This window comes from Capra hircus, chromosome 5 (assembly GCF_001704415.2).
Source record: "Capra hircus breed San Clemente chromosome 5, ASM170441v1, whole genome shotgun sequence".
NCBI classification, from domain to species: domain Eukaryota; kingdom Metazoa; phylum Chordata; class Mammalia; order Artiodactyla; family Bovidae; genus Capra; species Capra hircus.
Window position 1 is genome coordinate 64,486,866 of NC_030812.1, and position 24,926 is coordinate 64,511,791.

Sequence of the window (24,926 nt, forward strand, 5' to 3'; positions counted from 1 at the left end):
TGTCTGGGCACTCTTCACCAGCACATGGACACAATTTATTCTTTGATGAGAGCCATGCTCTAGTTCAGATAAAAACATTTCACAGAGGGTCTTGGTAGAATATATTTAAAAGGAAACCTTTAAAAATCATATTATGATTACAACATACTATATAAAGATATAGATTGGTGATGGACAGGGAGGCCTGGCATGCTGCGATTCATGGGGTCGCAAAAAGTCAGACACGACTGAGTGACTGAACTGAACTGAAGTCATTGTTTCTCCTTTGCTCATTCTTGGAAGATTTTTAAAACTAAAAATTAAAAATTTTAATGAAAAGGTTCTGGAAATCTTGAGGGTGGCTTACCATTCAGTTTGTCTTTCTATCCCAGAAGAAAATTATACATTTTAAATAAAGGTAAGTTCAGGTTGGGCTTCCCAGGTAGCGCTAGGGGCAAAGAACCTGCCTGTCAATGCAGGAGATGTAAGAGACATGGGTTCAATCCCTGGCTAGGGAAGATCCCTGGAGGAGGGCATGGTAACCCACTCCAGTATTCTTGCCTGGAGAATCCCATGCATGGATAGAGGAGCCTGGTGAGCAACAGTCCATATGGTCGCACAGAGTCAGACACGATTGAAGCAACTTAGCCCACACACAGGTTCAGGTCAGTTTGGTGTTTTGGATGCTTCTGGTAGTGCCTTGAAACACCTCCCCCAGGCCCACGTTAGACTTCAGCCACAGGTAGTGGACAGTTCACCTCAACCTCAGACTCATGTCTCACTGACAACCACCCCCCTCAAATGAATGCCTCATCTCTCCACTTTCCAACAGTGTCCTTTTCCAGGTCATGGGAGCCCTTGAGGCCTAAAGGCAAATGTATCCCCAAAATGGAGAGGAGAAATGTCCTCAACTAATGGGTCCAGACTAGTGGATATACAATCCAACCTCTAGTTCTTCTGGTGGACAGTTCTGAGAAGCACCTGCTCATTTCTAAAGGGGTGCTGGGCATGTCCCTGGTGGCTCAGTGGTAAAGAATCCACCTACCAATGCAGAAGTGGATTTGATCCCTGATCTGGGGAGATCCCACATGCTGTGGAGCAACTAAGCCCCATGCACCACAACTACTGAGCCTGTGCTCTAGAGCCTGGGAGCCACAACTACTGAAACCCGAGTGCCCTAGAGCCTGCGCTCCTCAACAAGAGAGGCCACAGCAAGGAGAAGCCCACGCATCACAACTAGAGAGTAGCCCCCACTCACTGCAACTAGATGAAAGCCCAGGCAGCAACGAAGAGCCGGCACAGCCAATATATAAATAAATAGGTCCTTGTCCTGGAATCAAGTCCCAAACACTCCCAACAGATATCTTGATAATACATCCTTGTGTTACATTTTCTTCCCTCTCTCATTCTTCCTGCCCTCCTACTCCCTAGAATTAATTCCCAGATCAACTACTTGTACCCAAATGTTTGTCTCAAGGTCCGTTTTGGAGGACTATAACACACGACTTTGGTTTGAGAGTGATCCTCACAACAGACCATGAGGATGGGATTCTGGAATGGGATCACTTACCTCACTGATAGGATAAGCAGGGTGGTGGTAATCCCTGGCCTGCATCTCAGTTCCTGGGAATCTCACCTGGGATGGAATGAAACAAGAAGAAATGGGTTATCCAGTATCTCTGTCCCTAGAATGTTTTGGGGGTAAAGGACTTTGGAATTTGTTAGCATTTGTTAACTGTCTTGGAAGCCTTGCAAAAAGAAAGTAACAAATTCTGATCAGCCAACTGTCAAATTAGGGCACACTGAAAGCCAGAAGGTCATCTTGGCAGTGTTTAGTGACCAATATCTCCTTAGCCATAGGACTTCCATAGTGATAATCAGGCTCAGAGTGTAATTTTAAGGGTGGCAGAGCTTCAAAGGAGATGAAATTTGCAGCTTGCACAAGTCTCCTTTGCAAGTATCATAGCTCTGATAGCAAAGGACAGGGACTGACGCTTGGGTTAAGATGATTTTGGGAGATGTACTTGAACAGCTTGAATTCCTGGTTTTCTCTGAATCTTCCACACCAGACAAAGCAGCTCATTCTCTCTCTCTAGAGAAGAGCAGCCTCCCCATAGCTGGAGACTATGCAGTGGCCACCTGAAGTAGATGTCTTATAAGATGACTCTGATGACCTCAAAAGTGGACTATTTTCCTCCCATTGCCATGAGAAGAATAACTAATGCCAAGTCTGAGCTGAGAGAGAAAACATAGTTCTTGATTTGGGAACAGATAGCTTTTACTGAAAGAACTGTAGGAACTGGCTAATAATTACTGGCAGGAGTTTGGAGAACATGTGTGGGAACAGATCTTGAATGTGCTGGACCAGAGTGGCAGAATACAAGACTGGATAGAGGAGAGTTTATTGATATGGGAACACTCTCTTATGATTTAAGATTTAACAACCTGGCAAGGACAGTAGGTGCTAACAGGGTATTGGAATGGCTTCTTGAAATTTGGTGGCCTACACCAAATGAGATGGAGATGCTGGAATTGCCTTGTCAAAGTACTAAAGAAGAGGCAGGAATGTTAGAATGGATTTATGTCATGTGTTGAGAAAACTAGCCTACTGTTTTCCCAGGAAGAGCCCAGAGACTACTCTGTTTACTAAGGCATTAAAGACTGTATTAATGAGAATGGCAACAATATCATTGAGAAAATTAGAATTATCTAGACCGGAATTCACAGTTGGAAATGATGTCACAAGATTGGGCTCTCTTGCATTAATTGAGATGATAGAGTAATGGCAGGGGCAGGTAGTATCCCAAATATCTCTGGCAAAGTAGCAGCAAAGCTGAAGGGGCAACTGAGGTTCCTTGATGTGCAGGGAGCACAGTGTACCTCATGTTCAAGGTGGAAGGCAGTAGACTAGAGTGTAGTTTTACTTATAAAACCCAAAAAATCAAGAGCTGGTTAGCAGAAAATTGATGTCAACTGTTATATAATGGAAAAGTGTTATCCTATAACTATTATTTTATGTCCATCGGTTGAAAAGGTGGCCAGTGCTCTTTGAAGGATGCTATCTAAGCCACTACAAATATATAGAATAAATATTTGCCCACTTTCTCTAGAGTACCATAAACAACTTATCAAAGTAACTTTACAATGCAATCATTTCAAAGGTAGTTGGATAAGAGGGCTGAATTGACTTGATACCAAGTGATCTAAAATGTCATGTCCCACACTTAAGAGTGGGAACTTACAGATGCCAGGTAATAAATGAAGTCCCAGATGGGTCCCTGTAGCAGTCAGATGGGTCCCTGAAATTTTCTTAACAGTTTTACATTGGTTCCCTGCCATGTGGAATAAAATTCATATGGTGGGGAGGATCAGGCAGAAATCCCTAAAATTGTACTCCTTTCCCCCAGGTAAGATAGTCATCCAAAACCAATATTGCACTCTGAGTAGAACTGCAGAGATGGGCACCACCTTCAAAGACGTAAAGAATGCAGAGGTGGTACCTTCTGCATTCACCTGTAAGGCCCCTGCTCAAACCACAAGCATCATGGTAGGAGACAGCTGACTACCATAAACTCAACAAAGTGTCAGAACTGATCGTGGCTGCCATGACAGTTAATATACTTTTTTCTGGAATGTATCAATGCAAGCTCTGGCATGGCATGTGGTTGCTGATTTGACAAACTTTTTTTTTTTTTCCAATCATTAAGAACATCAAAAGTGCTATATTAACATAGGAAGGATAGCACAATGCATGTTAATGTATTGTCACTCTACTCTTCTCTCTTCCACAGGGACGTCTGCAGGTATCTTGTTCATCTTGTTATTCCACAGAACCTCATTCTGTTCCCCTATGCTGATAAATCAGGCTAATCAGATCTGGTGAAAAGGAAGTGGAAAAGACTCCTGGTGCTCTATAAGACACACACAAGCCAGAGAATGGAAGATTCAGACCCTGCAGATTTTAGGGGTCCAATGGTCTGGAGGATGCTGGGACATGCCCTCCAAGTTAAGGATAAGTTATTGAACTTGAACTCTCTACCATTAAGACGGTAACTTTGACTCTTGAAGTTAAATGCTGCTCTCATTCAATATTTGGGGAAGAGTGGAAGCTTCTCATTTGAAGTGGGACTCAGAGCAAGAGAGAGTACTCTGCTGCAGGCTCAGGCTGTGATGCAAGTGGCTCTCCTGCTCAGGCTATATGACAGAGTATCAATGCTACAAATATATGTGGTAGGACATTTTATGGCATCTCTGACAAGCTCCAACGGAAGACTAACAGTACAGCCATTAGGTTCTGGAATAAAGGCCTGCCCTCTCATTGTTTGAAAAGCAACCCTTGGCATGCCTCTATGCCTAACAGACTCTCAGAATCTGCTCCCATATGACATCAAGTTATGAACCAGAGCTACGCATCATGAGCTAGGTGTCAGGTTCATCAAATCATAAGGTCAGATAGTAACAGTAACAATCCATTATTTGATGCAAATGATATATCTGGGATCAAGCCTGAGCAAGTCCAGAGGGCACATGTAAGTTACATAGACAGTAGCCTAGGTTCCCGTATCATTTACTTCTCATGCAGTGATGTAGCTCCTTAACCTACTCCTGTGATCCATGGAGAATCCCCTATGGTCGGTTGTATCAGTATTTATTGCTGCAATATTTTGTAATAACCAAAAAAATCTTTGATACTCCACCATGAGCATTCATTATTGAGGAGTCAAGGGCCAGCTGGGAATTGGCTAGGGGGATTTTCTGATCTTGGCTGGGCTTTCTCACATCCTGGGATTAGCTGCTAAGTCACTAGAACAACTTAGTTCTGCTCCACACATCTCTTTCTCCATCAGATTATCCCAGTCATGTTTCCATATCAGTGGCAGAAGCATGAGAGAAGGCAGACCAATCACTCAAGTATTTTTCAAGTTTTTGCTTGGATCAGATTTATTAACATTCTATTGACCCAAAGAAATCACATGTCTAAGTTCAAAGTCTCAAGTGAGGCAGAATGTTCCACCCAGAAAGCAAAGGTAATGGAATTTTATGAGAAAGGGTATGGAGACAAGGAGAAGTAAAGAAGTAAGGGTACTGCTGAGGTATTAAATAGCAGATGGCAGAGAAGGAAAATTTGGGCCTTGTTCTTGGGTGGACCAGTTTGATATCTTGGTGTGAGTCAAAAATGGCTGGTTTTTACACTTAGCCTCTCTCAGAGGTGGCTAGGATTAGTGATTGGGAAAAAAATCTTCCTGACAGACACAGCTTCAGATAGTGTACTTGGGTCATTCACGGTGATGGAGAAAGATGTGGCCTGAGTTAAGGATAAATATGAATTTTTCTATAACTTTTTAAAGGAAAGTGTGTAGATTTTTGTATCATGGAATGTCAACAAAAGAGTACTCAGCTGAGGAGGCAAAGATTAGGTGGACAGGATGATTCTTTCAGTAGATTTCAGCCAGCCTTGTCCTTGACCACTTGAGGCTTCCACAATAAACCCATTAAGTGAAGTAAGTATGATGGTAGAGACAGAGGTTATGCATGAATCCAACAACTTGGGCTTTCTCTAACGCTAAGCCAGGCTTCAGCAATAAGTGAACGGTGAACTTCTAGATGTTCAAGCTGGTTTTAGAAAAGGCAGAGGAACCAGAGATCAAATTGCCAACATCCGCTGGATCATTGAAAAAGCAGGAGAGTTCCAGGAAAACATCTATTTCTGCTTTATTGACTATGCCAAAGCCTTTGACTGTGTGGATCACAATCAACTGTGGAAAATTCTGAAAGAGATGGGAATACCAGAGCACCTGACCTGCCTCTTGAGAAATCTGTATGCAGGTCAGGAAGCAAGAGTTAGAACTGGACATGGAACAATAGACTGGTTCCAAATAGGAAAAGGAGTATGTCAAGGCTGTATATTGTCACCCTGCTTATTTAACTTACAAACAGTGTACATCATGAGAAATACTGGGCTGGAAGAAGCTCAAGCTGGAATCAAGATTGCCAGGAGAAATATCAATAACCTCAGATATGCAGATGACACCACCCTCATGGCAGAAAGTGAAGAGGAACTAAAAAGCCTCTTGATGAAAGTGAAAGAGGAGAGTGAAAAAGCTGGCTTAAAGCTCAACTTTCAGAAAACGAAGATCATGGCATCTGGTGCCATCACTTCATGGGAAATAGATGGGGAAACAGTGGAAACAGTGTCAGACTTTATTTTTTTGGGCTCCAAAATCACTGCAGATGGTGACTGCAGCCATGAAATTAAAAGACGCTTCCTCCTTGGAAGAAAAGTTATGACCAAGCTAGATAGCATATTCAAAAGCAGAGACATTACTTTGCCAACAAAGGTCCATTTAGTCAAGGCTATGGTTTTTCCAGTAGTCACGTATGGATGTGAGAGTTGGACTGTGAAGAAAGCTGAGCGCCTTTGAACTGTGGTGTTGGAGAAGACTCTTGAGAGTCCCTTGGACTGCAGGGAGATCCAACCAGTCCATCCTAAAGGAGACCAGCCCTGGGTGTTCTTTGGAAGGAATGATGCTAAAGCTGAAACTCCAGTACTTTGGCCACTTCATGCGAAGAGTTGACTCATTGGAAAAGACTCTGATGCTGGGAGGGATTTGGGGCAGGAGGAAAAGGGGATGACAGAGGATGAGATGGCTGGATGGCATCACCGACTCGATGGACCTGAGTCTGAGTGAACTCTGAGAGATGGTGATGGACAGGGAGGCCTGGCGTGCTGCGATTCATGGGGTCGCAAAGAGTCAGACGCGACTGAGCGACTGAACTGAACTGAATTGAACTGAATGTAGTTTTGCCACTACTGAATATGCGACCTGTCAGCAGTAGAGACCAGTGATTTTGTAACACTCCAGAAGATAAATTAGTCACTATGGAGCAAGTTATTTGCATTAATTTTCTTCCATCTTGGAGGAGGAAGCAATTCTCTCCCATTGTAATTAATTTGCATTCTTGTTTTCCCTTTCATCAGTCCCTCTGTCATCATAACTGATAGTCTACAGAATGACTATTACCAACATGGTATCTTGCATTACCTCACCTCAGATCAAGGAACTATTTTGTGGCAAATGAAGAGCAACATGAATTACTGGATCCATGATCCTAACATATACAGCGTTATCTGGAAGCAGTCAAAAAGGAACCACAAAATGAACTATTGCAGCGTCTGCTTAGATACCAGCTTGGAGACGGCAGCCTGCAGGGTTGGGGTGCTGTTTCTCAGGATGGGATACATGCACTGTACCAAAAGCCAGTATGTGATTCCACGTCCCCAGCTGCTAGGATTCATGCAGCGAAGAGCCAAGGGGACTGGCCCTCCAGCATTCTCAGTGACCTACAGGCATAATGGTGCTTCCCACCCTTACCACCTTGGAGGTTACCAAGGTGGTCACCTTGACCTTGGGATTGGAGGTTATTTCCAGGGAACAGGAAAAAGCTAGCACATTTCTATCAAGAAGCACAGTAAGATTTAAACAGAACTTCTGCCAACTGATCCTGCTGGACTGCTCATGTCTCTGGGGCAACAAGCAAAAAAAAAAAAAAAGGGAGTTAATGTGTTGGTTAACGAGGAGCTAAGATTACAACTACAAAATGAAACAAGGAAGATGTATCTGGAACTCATGCAATTCAGTGATTTGCCTGATTCCTGATGCTTCCATGCCTGGTGTGAATAGCAAACAGACAAATGTGGTAACTGTAAAGGGGCACAGTAACCAAGGCGCTAGATCTCTGAAAGGATGAAGGTCTGGATCACTCTACCAGGCAGCTAAACTAGACCTGCTGAATTTCTGGAAGAGAGCAAGCAAAGTCTCAAATTGGTAGTGCAGGAAGGAGATGATGAATATGAGTTTTGGTCTTTGGTTCAGTTGTGGCAACAGGAACTATAGCTTGTCTCACTAATCCTCCTGGGTAGTCTTCAATAGACTGTGACTGCTCATCACTTTGAAGATATGGTGATGGGTAGACTTAACATGGGACTTGATTCTGAATGGGCAAGGGGTAGACAGCAGAAAACACTTCTTTTGTCCCACATCACATCCTTTTGTCAGCTTCTGCCGTCAGCTCACTCTGAACCACACTGAAACTACCTACAATTTAATTTCTATCTGATGACAAATATCTGACTTTGATGGTATATCTAACTAATGCACAAGCTGCGAAAAGCTTTACATGCTAATAAATACTACCAGTAAGTTCCAGACCCACAATAAACATGATATATAAGCTTCCAGTTGTCACAAAAATTTCAATCCAGTATTAATTTCTGACAGAAATTTAACAACTCTTATGATACAAGTGTACATCATACTTATCATGCTAAAGTATTCACAAAAATTGAATCATTCACTTTGCCAAATTCACTTTTTTTTTGCATTGAGTCTATTTTTGAACACTAACCTCACACTGACTTCATTCTACATGCTCCTTGCATCTCTGAAATACTCCATCTTAGTACTTTCTTTAGGCTATTCTATTTCTCAGCAGGGACCTTTATTTTGGTAACAAGACATACTGCCAGCTTATTATAAATGCTTTATTTATTTATTTTTTAACACAGAGGAAGCTTGGTGGCAGATCTGTAGCCACTTGATGTTTTTATAACTAAGAATTAGTTCATGCTGTCTTATAGAATGTAAAGGTGTACTAACACGTGTATATGTAATTGTTATGAAAATTAAGCTTAGTCACTAAAAGAAGATTCGCTATCTGAACTTTCTTCTGTGTTTTTTTCACCTTCACCATCAGGCACTGGAGCATCTGGCCTCCTGAAAGAGAAGGAAAAAAAAAAAAAGAAATTTAACGGTTTTTCCAGTTGAAAAAAAAATCACTAACTGTAAATTAGGTTCATCCTAGAATATTGCTGCTAATAAATCTGCCAAGTCTGCATCCCTAACTGAGAGCCCCCTGCTCTCTACCACAGCATGCTTCTCGCAGGCTTCTCCAGTACCATGGGGATTCAGTGCTATTCCTGTACAGGCCATGGCACCACTTCCTCCTGCCAGTCCTTACACAGTGTGCTACTTCAGCACTTTCTGCTTCTCATTACCACGGAGACCCAATGACAGACAGAGATGTGATCTGGAGAGGCTGGCATGACCAGTGCTAAATCCTTGCAGCCTCCAAGTGTCCGTAAGGTACAGAGAGAGAAAAGCTAGAAGTGGGGAAAAAAAAAGAAAACCTTCATGTTCAGGAAAGCTGAAGGGAGTAATTTAAAAACGGAAGAGATTTCAAGAACGGCCAGTAAGAAACACAGACAATACAGAAATCTTGTAGGGGAGGAGAGTGACTGTTCAAAGGTGGTTCTTAATGTCTGCTGAGTGTTTTCACTTATATGCTTTATCATCAGATAAACATAAGAAGAATTAGTTCATAAAAATAATGTCTTTTATTGGTGTCATTGAAAACAGTCAACTTGATAAGTTCCATAGTGTTTGTTAATAAATCATTTAATCAATGTGGCAGCACTATCACTTAGCACCTATTCACTCTAACCAAGAAAGCAAATTAAGCAAAGTATACCTGGGGGAAACTAAGAGGGAAAGGAAGACTAATACAGCGGCTCTGTTTCAGTAATTAAAAGCTACAAAACTTATTTTTCTCTCAGGCTCCTTGATTCTTAATAAGATTTAAGATACCAACAAACAAAACTTTTTGCCACAAATATAATAATTATTGCTAAAATAAAATGTATAGTCTCCTACTAACTTATTATGAATTATGTTATTAGTTATTATGAATCATGGCCAAATTCTGACTTAGTTTTTAATACCATGTGTGTTGTGCTATGAAACAGAAGAAATGCTGGCACTGCTCCTTAGCAATGGGTCAAATATAAACCCCTTTGCTCTGCTGTACAATTTTAGATTATGGGGGGGCAGTCCTAAGATGGTGGAGGAATAGGACAGGGAGACCACTTTCTCCCCCACAAATTCATTGAAAGATAATTTGAACGCTGAGCAAATTCCACAAAACAACTTCTGAACATTGGCAGAGGACACCAGGCACCCAGAAAGGCAGCCCGTTGTCTTCAAAATGAGGTAGGACAGAATATAAAAGATAAAAAGAGAGACAAAAGAGTTAGGGATGGAGACCTATTCCGGGGAGGGAGTCTTAAAAGAGGAGAAGTTTCCAAACATCAGAAAACCCTCTCCCTGGCAGGTCTGTGGGGAGTTTTGGAATCTCAGAGGGCAACATAACTGGGAGGAAAAATGAATAAAACCCACAGATTACGTGCCTAACGGCAACTCCCAGTGGAGAAGTAGCCTAGATACTCGCATCTGCCACCAGCAAGGGGGTGCTGAACAGGTTTAGGGTAGGGCCTGAGCCTGAATGCCCTGAGGCCAATGTGAAGGAGCTAAGGTGAGATAGCAATGCAAACAGTGTGACAGCCAGAGAGAGAGGAAAAAAAGAGAGAACTTTCCCATGAAAAGCTCTAACCTAAGGCACTGCCGCCCGGTCACAGAACAAAGGACTGAGCTAATACCACAGGAGAGCTAGCCGTCTTTGGACTGGCCCATTGCCTGCTGGAGGCAGGGAGGCAGGCGGGCAATAGCCAGAGCCAGAAAGGAGCAATCTCGGCCCCAGAGATGGCATCCTCTACCAAACTGTGAGTAGGCTCCCAGTTGCTAACCAAGTCTTCCTGGGATCCTGGACAGTTGACATCCGCCAGGAAGGTCACAGCCAGAGATCAGTTCCCCAGAGGAGACACACAGCACACTTGAGGTGGTGCTGCGGCTGTGCGCCCAGGAAACCGAGCGGCTGGGACTGGGGAGGAGACAAGACGCCCCGCCCCACCTGGGGAGAGTGCGCTCGCCAAGCACCTGGTCACCTGAGCTGCTTGGACCTAGGAAAGGCACAAAACGCAGGCCCAACTGAGTCTCCGCCTTTGTGGAGTACCCGAGAACCTGAACCTGAGCCTGGGCGGCTTAGACCTGGGAAGTGCATGCAACCCAGGGCCCGCTTTAGACAGTTCGCCTGCAGAGCAACCTGGAGTCTGAGCAGTGTAGATTGGGAAAGCACACACGCCATGAGCTGGGGCAAACCCAGTGTGGCCGTGACAATGCGAGCACTCCCCACACACACCAGTGCTATTTGTTTGCAGTGTTCCTCCCTCCCCACAGGATGACCGAACAAGTGAGCCTAAATAAGTGATCACCACCATCCCCTTGTGTCAGGGTGGAAATTAGACACCGGAAACTTGCAAACAGAAGAAGCCAAAATAAACAGAGGGAACCGCTTTGGAAGTGACAGGTTCAACAGATTAAAACCCTGTAGTTAGCACCAACTACATTGGAAGGGACTTATAGACCTTGAGAAGTATAAGTTGGAACAAGGAACTATCTGAAACTGAACTGACCCCACACTGCCCACAACAGCTCCAGAGAAATTCCTAGATATATTTTTCTATTTTCATTTTTTTAATTAAAAAAATTGTAAGTCCTTTATTATTAATTTTCATTTTATAACCTACTATTACCTTTCAAGAAAAAAGGACCCTATTTTTAAAGCAAATTTCATCTATTTTTTAAATATAATTTTTGCGATTTTGTTTTTTTAATATTGTATTTTTGAGAGTCTAACCTCTACTCTCGGAGAAGGCAACGGCACCCCACTCCAGTACTCTTGCCTAGAAAATCCCATGGACGGAGGAGCCTGGCAGGCTGCAGTCCATGGGGTCGCTAGGAGTCAGACATGACTGAACGACTTCACTTTCACTTTCCACTTTCATGCACTGGAGAAGGAAATGGCAACCCACTCCAGTGTTCTTGCCTGGAGAATCCCAGGGACGGCGGAGCCTGGTGGGCTGCCGTCTATGGGGTCGCACAGAGTTGGACACGACTGACGTGACTTAGCAGCAGCAGCAACCTCTACTCTAGATTTTTAATCTTTGCTTTTTGGTATTTGTTATCAATTTTGTACCTTTAAGAATCCAATTTTCAGTACCCATTTTTACTTAGGAGTGTGATTACTGGCTTGATTGCCCTCTCCCCCTTTTGACTCTTTTTCACCCCTAGGTCACCTCTATCTCCTCCCTCTCCCCTTCTCTTCTCTACTCAACTCTGAATTTCTTTGGGTATTCCGGGCTGTGGAGAACACTTAGGGAACTGATTACTGGCTAGGCCTGTCTCTCTCTTTTGACCCCCTCTCTTCTTATCCTGTTCACCTCTATCTCCTTACTCCCTCTTCTCTTCTCTATATAACTCCGTAAACCTCTCTGGGTGTTCCAGGTGGTGGAGAGCACATAGGGATTTTTTTTTTTTTTTTAAGATTTTTTTTTAAAATTTTATTTATTTATTTATTTTAAATCTTTAATTCTTACATGCGTTCCCAAACATGAACCCCCCTCCCGCCTCCCTCCCCATAACATCCCTCTGGGTCATCCCCATGCACCAGCCCCAAGCATGCTGCATCCTGCGTCAGACATAGACTGGCGATTCAATTCTTACATGATAGTATACATGTTAGAATGCCACTCTCCCAAATCATCCCACCCTCTCCCTCTCCCTCTGAGTCCAGAAGTCCGTTATACACATCTGTGTCTTTTTTCCTGTCTTGCATACAGGGTCGTCATTGCCATCTTCCTAAACTCCATATATATGTGTTAGTATACTGTATTGGTGTTTTTCTTTCTGGCTTACTTCACTCTGTATAATCGGCTCCAGTTTCATCCATCTCATCAGAACTGATTCAATTTGATTACTGCCTAGATTGCTCTCTCCCCTTTTGATTCCCTTCTCCTCCTCCTGGTCACCTTTATCTTCCTCCTCCCTCTTCTCTTCTCCATGTAACTCAGCGAACCTTTCTGGGTGTCCCTCACTATGGAGAATCTTTTCTACATTAACCTAGATATTTTATCATCAGTGCTTATCAATGGAGAAGTCTTGAGGCTACTGTAAGAATAAGACTGAAAACAAAAGGCAGGAGATAAAACCCCAAACCTGAGAACACCAGAGAACTCCTGACTCCACGGAACATTAATCAATAAGAACTCATCCAAAAGCCTCCATACCTACACTGAAACCAAGCTGCACCCAAGAACCAACAAGTTCCAGAGCAAGACATACCATGCACGTTCTCCAGCAACACAGGAACATAGCCCTGAGCTTTAATATACAGGCTGCTGAAAGCCACACCAAACCCAAGACATCTCAAAACTCACTACTGGACACTTCATTGCACTCCAGAGAGAAGAAATCCAGCTCCACCCACTAGAACACCAACACAAGCTTCCCTAACCAGGAAACCTTGACAAGCCACTCATCCAACCCCACCCACAGGGAGAAACCTCCACAATAAAGAAGAACCATGAACTGCCAGAATACAGAAAGACCACCCCAAACACAGGCAATCTAAACAAGATGAAAAGGCAGAGAAATACTCAGCAGGTAAAGGAACATGATAAATGCCTGCTGAATCAAACAAAAGAGGAGGAGATAGGGAGTCTATCTGATAAAGAATTCAGAATAATGATAGTAAAAATGATCCAAAATCTTGAAAACAAAATGGAGTTACAGACAAATAGCCTGGAGACAAGGATTGAGAAGATGCAAGAAAGGTTTAACAAGGACCTAGAAGAAATAAAAAAGTCAATCAATAATGAATAATGCAATAAATGAGATCAAAAACACTCTGGAGGGAACCAATAGTAGAATAACTGTGGCAGAAGATAGGATAAGTGAGGTGGAAGATACAATGGTGGAAATAAATGAAGCAGAGAGGAAAAAAGAATTAAAAGAAATGAGGACAATCTCAGACACCTTTGGGACAATGTCAAACACCCCAACATTCGAATCATAGGAGTCCCAAAAGAAGAAGACAAAAAGAAAGACCATGAGAAAATACTTGAGGAGATAATAGTTGAAAACTTCCCTACAGTGGGGAAGGAAATAGCCACCCAAGTCCAAGAAACCCAGAGAGTTCCAAAAGGTTAAACCAAAGGCGATTCACCCCAAGACACATATTAATCAAATCAACAAAGATAAAACACAAAGAACAAATATTAAAAGCAGCAAGGGAAAAACAACAAATAACACACAAGGGGATTCCCTTAAGGATAACAGCTGATCTTTCAACAGAAACTCTTCAGGCCAGGAGGGAATGGCAGAACATACTTAAAGTGATGAAAGAGAGAAACCTACAGCCCAGATTACTGTACCCAGCAAGGATCTCACTCAATTATGAAGGAGAAATCAAAAGCTTTACAGACAAGCAAAAGCTGAGAGAATTCAGCACCACCAAAACAGCTCTCCAACAAATGCTAAAGGATCTTCTCTAGACAGGAAACACAGAAAGGGTGTGTAAACTCAAACCCAAACAATAAAGTAAATGGCAACGGGATCATACTCATCAATAATTACCTTAAATGTAAATGGGTTGAATGCCCCAACCAAAAGACAAAGACTGGCTGAATGGATACAAAAACAAGACCCCTACATATGCTGTCTACAAGAGATCCACCTCAAAATAAGGGACACATACAGACTGAAAGTGAAGGGCTGGAAATAGATATTTCACAGAAATGGAGACCAAAAGAAAGCAGGAGTAGCAATACTCATATCAGATAAAACAGACTCTGACGTAAAGTCTGTGAAATGAGACAAAGAAGGACACGACATAATGATCAAAGGATCAATCCAAGAAGAAGATATAACAATTATAAATATATATGCACCCAACATAGGAGCACTGCAATATGTAAGGCAAATGCTAATGAGTATGAAAGGGGAAATTAACAATAACACAATAATAGTGGGAGACTTTAATACCCCACTCACACCTATGGACAGATCAACTAAACAGAAAATTAACAAGGAAACACAAACTTTAAATGATACAATAGACCAGTTAGACCTAATTGATATCTATAGGACATTTCACCCCAAAAGAATGAATTTCACCTTTTTCTCAAGTGCACAGGGAACCTTCTCCAGGATACAACACATCCTGGGCCATAAATCTAGCCTTGGTAAATTGAAAAAAACTGAAATCATTCCAAGCATCTTATCTGATCACAATGCAGAAGATTAGATGTCAAGTACAGGGAAAAAACTGTTAAAAATTCCAACACATGGAGGCTATCCAATATCCTTCTGAATAACCAACAAATCACAGAAGAAATAAAAAAAGAAATAAAAATCTGTATAGAAATGAATGAAATTAAAAACACAATAACCCAAAACCTATGGGACTCAGTAAAAGCAGTGCTAAGTTCATAGCAATACAAGCTTACCTCAGGAAACAAGAAAAAAGTCAAGTAAGTAACCTAACTCTACATCTAAAGCAACTAGAAAGGGAAGAAATGAAGAACCCCAGGGTTAGCAGAGGGAAAGAAATCATAAAAATTAGGGCAGAAATAAATGCAAAAAAAGCAAAAGAGACCATAGCAAAAATCAACAAAGCCAAAAGCTTATCTTTGAGAAGATAAATAAAATTGACAAACCATTAGCTAGACTCATCAAGAAACAAAGGGAGTAGAATCAGATCAACAAAATCAGAAATGAAAGTGGAGAAATCACAACAGACAACAATGAAAGACAAAGGATCATAAGAGAATACTATCAGCAACTATATGCCAATAAAATGGACGGCTTGGAAGCAATGGACAAATTCTTAGAAAAGTATAACTTTACAAAACTGAACCAGGAAGAAACAAAATCTTAGCAGACCCATCACAAGCACAGAAATTGAAACTATAATCAGAAATCTTCCAGCAAACAAAAGCCCAGGACCAGACGGCTTCACAGCTGAATTCTACCAAAAATTTAGAGAAGAGCTAACACCTATCCTCCTCAAACTCTTTCAGAAATTGCAGAGGAAGGTAAACTTCCAAACTCACTCCATGAGGCCACCATCACCCTAATACCAAAACCTGACAAAGATGCCACAAAAAAAGAAAACTACAGCTCAATATCACTGATGAACACAGACGCAAAAATCCTTAACAAAATCCTAGCAAACAGTATTCAACAACATATTAAAAAGATCATACATCATGCCCAAGTGGGCTTTATCCCAGGGATGCAAGGATTCTTTAATATCCACAAATCAATCAATGTAAAACACCACATTAACAAATTAAAAGATAAAAACAATATGATTATCTCAATAGATGCAGAGAAAGCCTTTGACAAAATTCAACATCCATTTATGATAAAAAACCCTCCAGAAAGCAGGAATAGAAGGAACATCAGTTCAGTTCAGTTCAGTCGCTCACTCGTGTCTGACTCTTTGCGACCCCATGAATCGCAGCATGCCAGGCCTCCATGTCCATCACCAACTCCTGGAGTTTACCCAAATTCATGTCCATCAAGTCGGTGATGCCATCCCTCAACACAATAAAAGCTATATATGGCAAACCCACAACAAACATTATCCTCAAAGGTTAAAATTCAAAGCATTTCCCCTAAAGTCAGGAACAAGACAAGGGTGCCCACTTTCACCACTACTATTCAACATAGTGTTGAAGTTTTAGCCACAGCAATCAGAGAAGAAGAAGAAATAAAAGGAATCCAGATTCAAAAAAAAGTAAAACTCTGTTTGCAGATGACATGATCCTCTACATAGAAAACCCTCAAGACTCCAAGAGAAAATTACTAGAGCTAATCAATGAATATAGTAAAGTTGCAGGATATAAAATTAACACACAGAAATCCCTTGCATTCCTATACACTAACAATGAGAAAACAGAGAAACTAAGGAAACAATTCCATTCACCACTGCAACAAAAAGAATAAAATACTTGGGATTATATCTACCTAAAGAAACAAAAGACCTATATATAGAAAACTATAAAACACTGATGAAAGAAGTCAAAGAAGACACAAACAGATGGAGAAATATACCATGTTCATGGATTGGAAGAATCAATATAGTGAAAATGAGTATACTACCCAAAGCAATCTATAGATTCAATGCAATCCCTATCAAGCCACCAATGGTTTTTTCCACAGAACCAGAACAAATAATTTCACAATTCGAATGGAAATATGGACCTAGAGGAATCAACACTATGGTACTGGCACAAAGACAGAAATATAGATCAATGGACCAAAATAGAAAGCCCAGAGATAAATCCATGCACCTATGGACACCTTATCTTTGACAAAGGAGGCAAGAATATACAATGGAGAAAAGACAATCTCTTGAACAAGCAGTGCTGGGAAAACTGGTCAACCACTTGTAAAAGAATGAAACGAGAACACTTTCTAACACCATACACAAAAATAAACTCAAAATGGATTAAAGATCTAAACGTAAGACCAGAAACTATAAAACTCCTTGAGGAAAACATAGGCAAGACACTCTCTGACATAAATCACAGCAGGATTCTCTATGACTCACCTCCCAGAGTAATGGAAATAAAAGTAAAATTAAACAAATAGGACCTAGTTAAACTTAAAAGTTTTTGCACAATGAAGGAAACTATAAGCAAGGTGAAAAGACAGCCTTCAGAATGGGCGAAAATAATAGCAAACAAAGCAACTGACAAAAAATTAATCTCAAAAATATATAAGCAGCTTCTGCAGCTCAATTCCAGAAAAATATACAACCCAATTAAAAAATGGGCAAGAGAACCAAACAGACATTTCTCTAAAGAAGACATACAGATGGCTAACAAACACACGAAAAAATGCTCAACATCATTCATTATCAGAGAAATGCAAATCAAAACCACAATGAGGTACCATCTCACTCACGCTGGTCAGAATGGCTGCGATCCAAAAGTCTACAAGCAATAAATGCTGGAGAGGCTGTGGAGAAAAGGGAACCCTCTTACACTGTTGGTGGGAATGCAAACTAGTACGGCCACTATGGAGAACAGTGTGGAGATTCCTTAAAAAACTGAAAATAGGACTGCCGGATGACCCAGCAATCCCACTGCTGGGCATACGCACCGAGGAAACAAGAATCGAAAGAGACACGTGTACCCCAGTGTTCATTGCAGCACTGTTTATAATAGCCAGGATATGGAAGCAACCTAGATGTCCATCAGCAGACAAATGGGTAAGAAAGTTGTGGTACATAAACACAATGGAATATTACTCAGCCATTAAAAAGAATACATTTGAATCAGTTGTAATGAGGTGGATGAAACTGGAGCCTATTATACAGAGTGAAGTAAGTCAGAAAGAAAAACATCAATACAGTATACTAATGTGCATATATATGGAATTTAGAAAGATGATAACAATGACCCTATATGTGAGACAGCAAAGAAGACACAGTTGTATAGAATAGTGTTTTGGACTCTGGGAGAAGGCGAGGGTGGGATGATTTGAGAGAATAGCATTGAAACATGTATATCATATGTGAAACAGATCACCAGTCCAGGTTCAATGCATGAGACAGGGTGCTCTGGGCTAGTGCACTGGGATGACACTGAGGGATGGGATGGAGAGGGAGGTGGGAGGGGTGTTCATGATGGAGAACACATGCACACCCATGGCAGATTCATGTCAGTGTATGGCAAAACCACTACAATATTGTACAGTAATTAGCCTCCAATTAAAATAAATAAATAAAAAAAAAATTTTAGATTATGCCCATGAGGAAGTCACATGTACTCAGTATAATAAAGTGTTAGAGCTAAGTACGGCATTTAGTGGTTTTGACTGATTCTCCACTGCATAAAATGCTAACATGGGAACACAGTCTTCCTTATTCTCCACAGAAGCAAGTACTCTACTAGTAGTGGGTATAAATATTGGGTTCAAATCCTAGCCTTGCTATGTAGTTTCTGAGCAACTTTGGGGAAACTATTTAACTAGTCTGTGTACCCAACTGACTGACTGGATTGTTGTGAATATTAGGATGAATTACTAATTGCAAAATACACTGAATAATATGTGGCACATTGTTGTTGTTCAGTCACTCAGTCGTGTCCCGACTCTTTGTGACCCCATGAACTGTAGCATGCTAGGCCTCTCTGTCCTTCAATATCTCCCAGAATTTGCTCAAACTCATGTCCATTGAGTGGGTGATGCCATCCAGCCATCTCATCTTCTGTTGTCCTCTTCTCCTCTTGCCTTCAGTCTTTCCCAACATCAGAGTCTTTTCCAATGAATCGGCTCTTTGCATAAGGTGGCCAAAGTATTGGAGCTTCAGCTTCAGCATCAGTCCTTCCAATGAATATTCAGGACTGATTCCCTTTAGGATTGACTCGGTTGATCTCTGTGCAGTCCAAGTGACTCTCAAGAGTCTTCAACACCACAGTTCGAAAGCATCAATTCTTCAGTGCTCAGCCTTTTTTATTGTTCAACTCTCACACCTGTACGTGACTACTGCAAAAACCATAGCTTTGACTATACTGACCTTTGTCTGCAGAGTGATGTCTCTGCTTTTTAATATGCTGTCGAGGTCTGTCATGTGGCACATAGTAGGTATATTAAATAATGGCTATCTATTATTATGATTATAATTCTCATTGTTATCATGTACCTACTACTTGGCCAAGAAAGTTTTTAGGTGCTGCAGGTACAGAAACAATAAGTAGTTGCTGCTCTGAAGCTGATAATTTAGTGGGGGAGACAGAAGGAAATAAACTATTCTTATACAGTGTGATACACAAAATATAGTTGTAGTAACTACACTTGTTTGAAAGGAAAAGGTAATTCATTCTACTAGCGTTACTGATACGGGAGACCCGGGTTCGATCTCTGGGTTGGGAAGATCTCCTGGAGAAGGAAATGGCAACCCACTCCAGTATTCTTGCCTAGAGAATCCCATGGACAGAGAAGCCTGGTAGGCTGCATTGGTCCACGGGGTCGCAAAGAGTCAGACACGACTGAGCAACTTCACTTCACTTCACTTCAGTGTTAGTCACAGAAAACTCAAGAAAGGTGAATACACTTGTGAAGAGTGTTGGGATAGGCATGAATTTGTCAGAAACAGAAAATGTGGGAATAAGTGGGGATGAGAGCATTCTGAATAAAGAAAAACAGGGATGGTGCAGCACAGTGCGTTTGGGACCTATAAATCTTTTGGTAGGTAGGGTGCAGAAAAGTAACTGGGGTAAAACAGTAGATGAAATTAGGTCATTTGGTAGGGACAATAGGTGGAGAGTGCAGAGAAGTTATATGAAATGTCAGTTTTCAGTGAAATCACACAACTAAGTCTAGGAGTTTTACGAAGTCATTTTTTAAAAAATTTAAGTATAGTTGGTGTACATAATTATATAAGACACAGGTGTACAATGCAGTGATTCACAATTTTTAAAGGTAATATTCTATTTATAGTCATTATAAAATATTGGCTATATACTCTGTGCTGTACAATATATCCTTGTAACTTACTTATATATAAGTTTGAACCTTTTAATCCCCTCTTGATATTGCCCCTACCACCTCTCTCCCCCAACTGGTAACCACTAGTTTGTTCTCTATATCTGCGAGTTTGCATCTTTTTTGTTATACTCACTAGGGTTTATTGATATTTTTCAGATTCCACATGTATAAGTCGTATCATACAGTATTTGTTTTTCTCTGCCTGACTTGCTTCACTAGCATAATACCCTCCAAGTCCATCCAAATGGCAAAACTTCATTCTTTTGTATGGTTGAATAATATTCTATTGGATATATATACCAAGTCTTTAACCATTCATCTGTTGATGGACACTCAAGAAGTCATTTATTTTTTTAATTGAGATATAATTCACATACCATAAAATTCACCATTTAAAATTTTACAAATTAGAGTTTTAGTATATTCACAAGGTTGTGCAACCATTACTGCTATCTAATTCTAGAACATTTTCATTACTCCAAAAAGAAACCTAAAACTCATTAGCAGACACATTCCATTTCCTTTCACCCTCATCCTCTGATGACCATGAATCTACTTTTCTGCGTCTATGGATTTGTCTATTCAGGACATTTCATATAAATAGGATTGAGGATATTTAGCCTTTTTTTCAAGATTCTTTCACTTAATAAAATGTTTTCAAGGTTCTTCCATGTTGTAGCATTTATCAGTACTTCATTCCTTTTTATGGCGAATATTATTCCATTGCATGGATATACCAATTTGTTTATCCATTCATCAGTTGATGAACATTTAGGTTATTTCTACTTTTTGGCTGTTATGAATAATGCTAGTGGAACATCTGTGTACAAGTTTTAGTGTGAATGTATGTTTAGAATAATCGAGTACAAACCTCAAGTAGAACTGCTGAGTCATCTGGTTAACTCCATGTTTGACTTTTTGAGTAACTGTCAAACTGTTTTCCCCACTGAATGCATCATTTTATATTTCCACCATCAGAATACGAGAGTTATAATTTCTCCATATCCTTGTCAACACTTGTTATTCTCTTTGTTCATTTCTTCCTTTTCTCATTTCTTTTATTGTGGTATAATACACATAACATAAAACTTACCATCTTAACCATTTTAAAGTGTATAGTTCAGTGGTGCTGAGTACATTCACAGTATTGTGCAATCATCACCACTTAACCAACCTCCAGAATTCTTTTCATGTTGCGAAACTGAAACTCTGTACCAGTTAAACAATAACTCCTCATTTCTCTCTCCTTCTAGCCTGTGACAACCACTCCGCTACTTTCTGTCTCTATGAGTTTGTCTACTCTAGGTACCTCATGTAGGTGGAATTATACAATACTTGTCTTTTTGTGACTGTCTTCTTTCATTTATCATGTCTTCAAGATTCATCCATATTGTACCATGTATCAGAATTTGTTTTCAATTTTAGGATTAATAATACTTCATTGTATGCAGATAATACATTTTGTTTATCCATTCACTTATGGATGGGCATTTGGGTTGTTTCTACTTTTGGACTATTGTGAAAAATGCTGCTATGAACATGAGTATACAAGCATCTATTTGAATCTCTGCTTTCACTTTTTTGAGTATATGCCCAGAAGTGATTTTTGGAGAAATTGCCATACTGTTTTCCATAGCAATTATATAATTTTACATTCCCACCCAGAGTGTACAAGGGTTATAATTTCTTCATATTCTTACTGATACTTTTTTGCTTGCCCTCATTCATTTTTAAAATAAATTTAAAGCTATTTTGAATTGTAATTGCTATGAAAACAAAAGAAAAGCTACATACTAGAGTTCCTTTTGTTATATAAAAAACTTCAAAAATTGTGAAAATCAAATGAGGTTAATACATGAAAACATTTTATAAGTTATAAAGCTTTAAAAATGTTAATGTAATAATAAAACTCTTAACAACATTTCCAGCCTGGATATTCATATTAATATTCTTAGGGGGAATAGTATTTGGCTTTTTAATAATCAGAACTGCTCTGGCTTGATTCTGTGTGTGTGTGTGCAAGCACGCATGCATACCTTTTAATTTTCTTTCACAGAAAGAAGTTTTAAAGATATGTTTTAAATGGTTGCTACTTTACTAGTCACACTTCACTACTAAACTGTGGAAATGAAGATTTCATAATACTCTCAGTATTTTAAACAATATAAATGAATCACTAAAAATGACTACGTCAGCAAAATGCAGAAAAAAATAAGAAGTCATATTCATGATTTATCATGTATATATTTTTAAAAATCTCAATCTTTGGTGTTATCTTGGTAGCTATATTTTAATAAGCATACTTATATAATTTGTGGCATTAAGATTATCAATAAAAGTCTTAGTATAAAGCAAAATTTTTAAAGCTTAACTTTAAACTCCTTACTGTTTAATTTCTTTAAAAAGAGATATTTTCAAAGATTACTAGGTTGACCTCAGCTAAAACTGAGCCAAAATTTAGAAAGGAAAGGACTGCTGCTGCTGCTGCTGCTAAGTCACTTCAGTTGTGTCCAACTCTGTGCGACCCGGGAGAGGGCAGCCCACCAGGCTCCCCTGTCCCTGGGATTCTCCAGGCAAGAACACTGGAGTGGGTTGCCATTTCCTTCTCCAATGCATGAAAGTGAAAAGTGAAAGCAAAGTTGCTCAGTTGTGTCTGACTCTTAGCGATCCCATGGACTGCAGCCTACCAGGCTCCTCTGCCCATGGGATTTTACAGGCAAGAGTACTGGAGTAGGTTGCCATTGCCTTCTCCGAAAGGACTAACCATATACAAATCAGTACTTTTTAGCAAACAGGATGCTGCGTGCATGTTTTTCTGTCATCTTTCTCCCATTTACATAAACAAGACTGTCAACCACAATCCCTGCTGTCTTCATCCTTTCCTTATACCGTTCCTTGTTTCAGTCACATAGTCCAGGACTGGCAGGTCAGGAGAATCATTCTCTGTAAAGAGACTGGCATAAGGGAGGGCTCATAAGCCAAACGGGGACAATGAGAATGCTTCCCTAGAAATGAGCTATGGACTGTGGAGAAGGGGTTCTCTTTCCTTTCAGTTGGTGAAACTAGCAATATTACAGCCATTTAAAATATAAAGCATATACTATTTGCTAATTCCTTGTTTTCCAGGAGGAAGCTTATCAGCAGTAGGAGAAAAGTGGATTATTATGCCATGTTTGATTAAAGGCAGACCGAGGTACAGGTGAGAGAAAATACCAACCAGCCAGCAATAATGGTGCTGTGACCCTGACTTTGTCCTGCTTAGACTTCTTAGGAATGTGAGTCAATAACTTCCCTTTTTACTTTAGCTAGTTCGAGTTACGTTTCTGTGATCCTGTACATAAAGGAGTCTTAAGATATAAATATCATTGATCTGTTTTCATTAAAAAGAGATTTACGTTTGTGCTTAAAATCAAAACCACTTTGATGGCAAACATTATAAATATTCTTTGGAAAAACATTTATTTATGTAGGTAAATAGTTTAAAGATATTTTTCATTTTCTTTCCATTTAAAACAGTGGAATTTAAAGCAGATGAAGTGCCAAAAACATGGTTAGAGCAAATACTGCTGAGTAGCAGGGTTGTGGGGATAGGGTATGATAGTTATTCAAATCACTTTTCAATATCAACTATAGCACACACAGTTATAATGTCACATGATACTTGTCAATAAGTGTTGTTCTCAGTGTTAGTTGCTCAGTCATGTCTGACTCTTTTTGACCCCATGGACTGTAGCCCACCATATTCCTCTGTCCATGGGATTCTCCAGGCAAGAATACTGGAGTGGGTTGCCATTCCCTTCTCCAGGGGATCTTTCTGACCCAGGGATTGAACTCAGGTCTGCCTGTGTTGCAGGCAGATTCTTTACCATCTGAGCCACCTATGCAACAGTTAATAAGTGGTCTTAAGGAAACAGCCAAACACTGAATTCCTGAACTAAGATTCAGTTCAGTCCAGTTCAGTCGCTCAGTCGTGTCTGACTCTTTGCGACACCATTAATCGCAGCACGCCAGGCCTCCCTGTCCATCACCAACTCCTGGAGTTCACTCAGACTCATGTCCATCGAGTCAGTGATGCCATCCAGCCATCTCATCTTCGGTCGTCCCCTTTTCCTCCTGCCCTCAATCCCTCCCAGCATCAAAGTCTTTTCCAGTGAGTCAACTCTTCGCATGAGGTGGCCAAAGTACTAGTTACATTGACTATATAAAGACATTTGGGATAGTTAAAAAAAAAAAAAGACAATTTTGACTACAGTAACTAGTAAGACTTATTTCAGCATTACGTTTACTCAAACTACACACAGTTTGGTCTTTTCTATTCTGAATGCCCATCAAGGCAGGTATACCTGTTCTTTGCTGTGGTAAGCAGATTCCCCAGCCAGAGAAACAACACAATGCCTAATATGATAAAGAAAAAGAAAGCTAGTTATCCTAGGTAAGATGGGTTTCTGCCGTTTATCTTGGGGTTCTTACATCCCAATAGCTCCCCTAACTTCTTACTTGCTAGACACTGGCAGACCCCAACTGTTTTTAACACTGCTTCTTCAATATTTTTATTATCTCTTATCTCTCACTGTTGTGAAGCAACAGTTAGAACTGGACATGGAACAACAGACTAGTTCCAAATCAGAAAAGGAGTACATCAAGGCTGTATATTGT

At 40.4% G+C, this 24,926-nt stretch overlaps 1 protein-coding gene and 1 long non-coding RNA gene across 3 annotated transcripts in view; both read right to left on the reverse strand.

Annotated features, from left to right (window-relative positions):
* Positions 1–5,590, reverse strand: part of LOC108636018 — a 45,062-nt gene extending 39,472 nt beyond the window's left edge. The window contains exon 1 of the long non-coding RNA XR_001918079.1: positions 1,550–5,590. This is a non-coding gene — a long non-coding RNA (uncharacterized LOC108636018). The remainder of the gene's footprint in view (positions 1–1,549) is intronic.
* Positions 8,508–24,926, reverse strand: part of CCDC53 (coiled-coil domain containing 53) — a 56,810-nt gene continuing 40,391 nt past the window's right edge. For both annotated transcript variants that reach the window (XM_005680526.3, XM_005680525.3), the window contains exon 7: positions 8,508–8,753. In XM_005680526.3, coding sequence (XP_005680583.1) covers positions 8,669–8,753 — 85 coding nt within the window. In that variant the 3' untranslated portion in view covers positions 8,508–8,668. The remainder of the gene's footprint in view (positions 8,754–24,926) is intronic.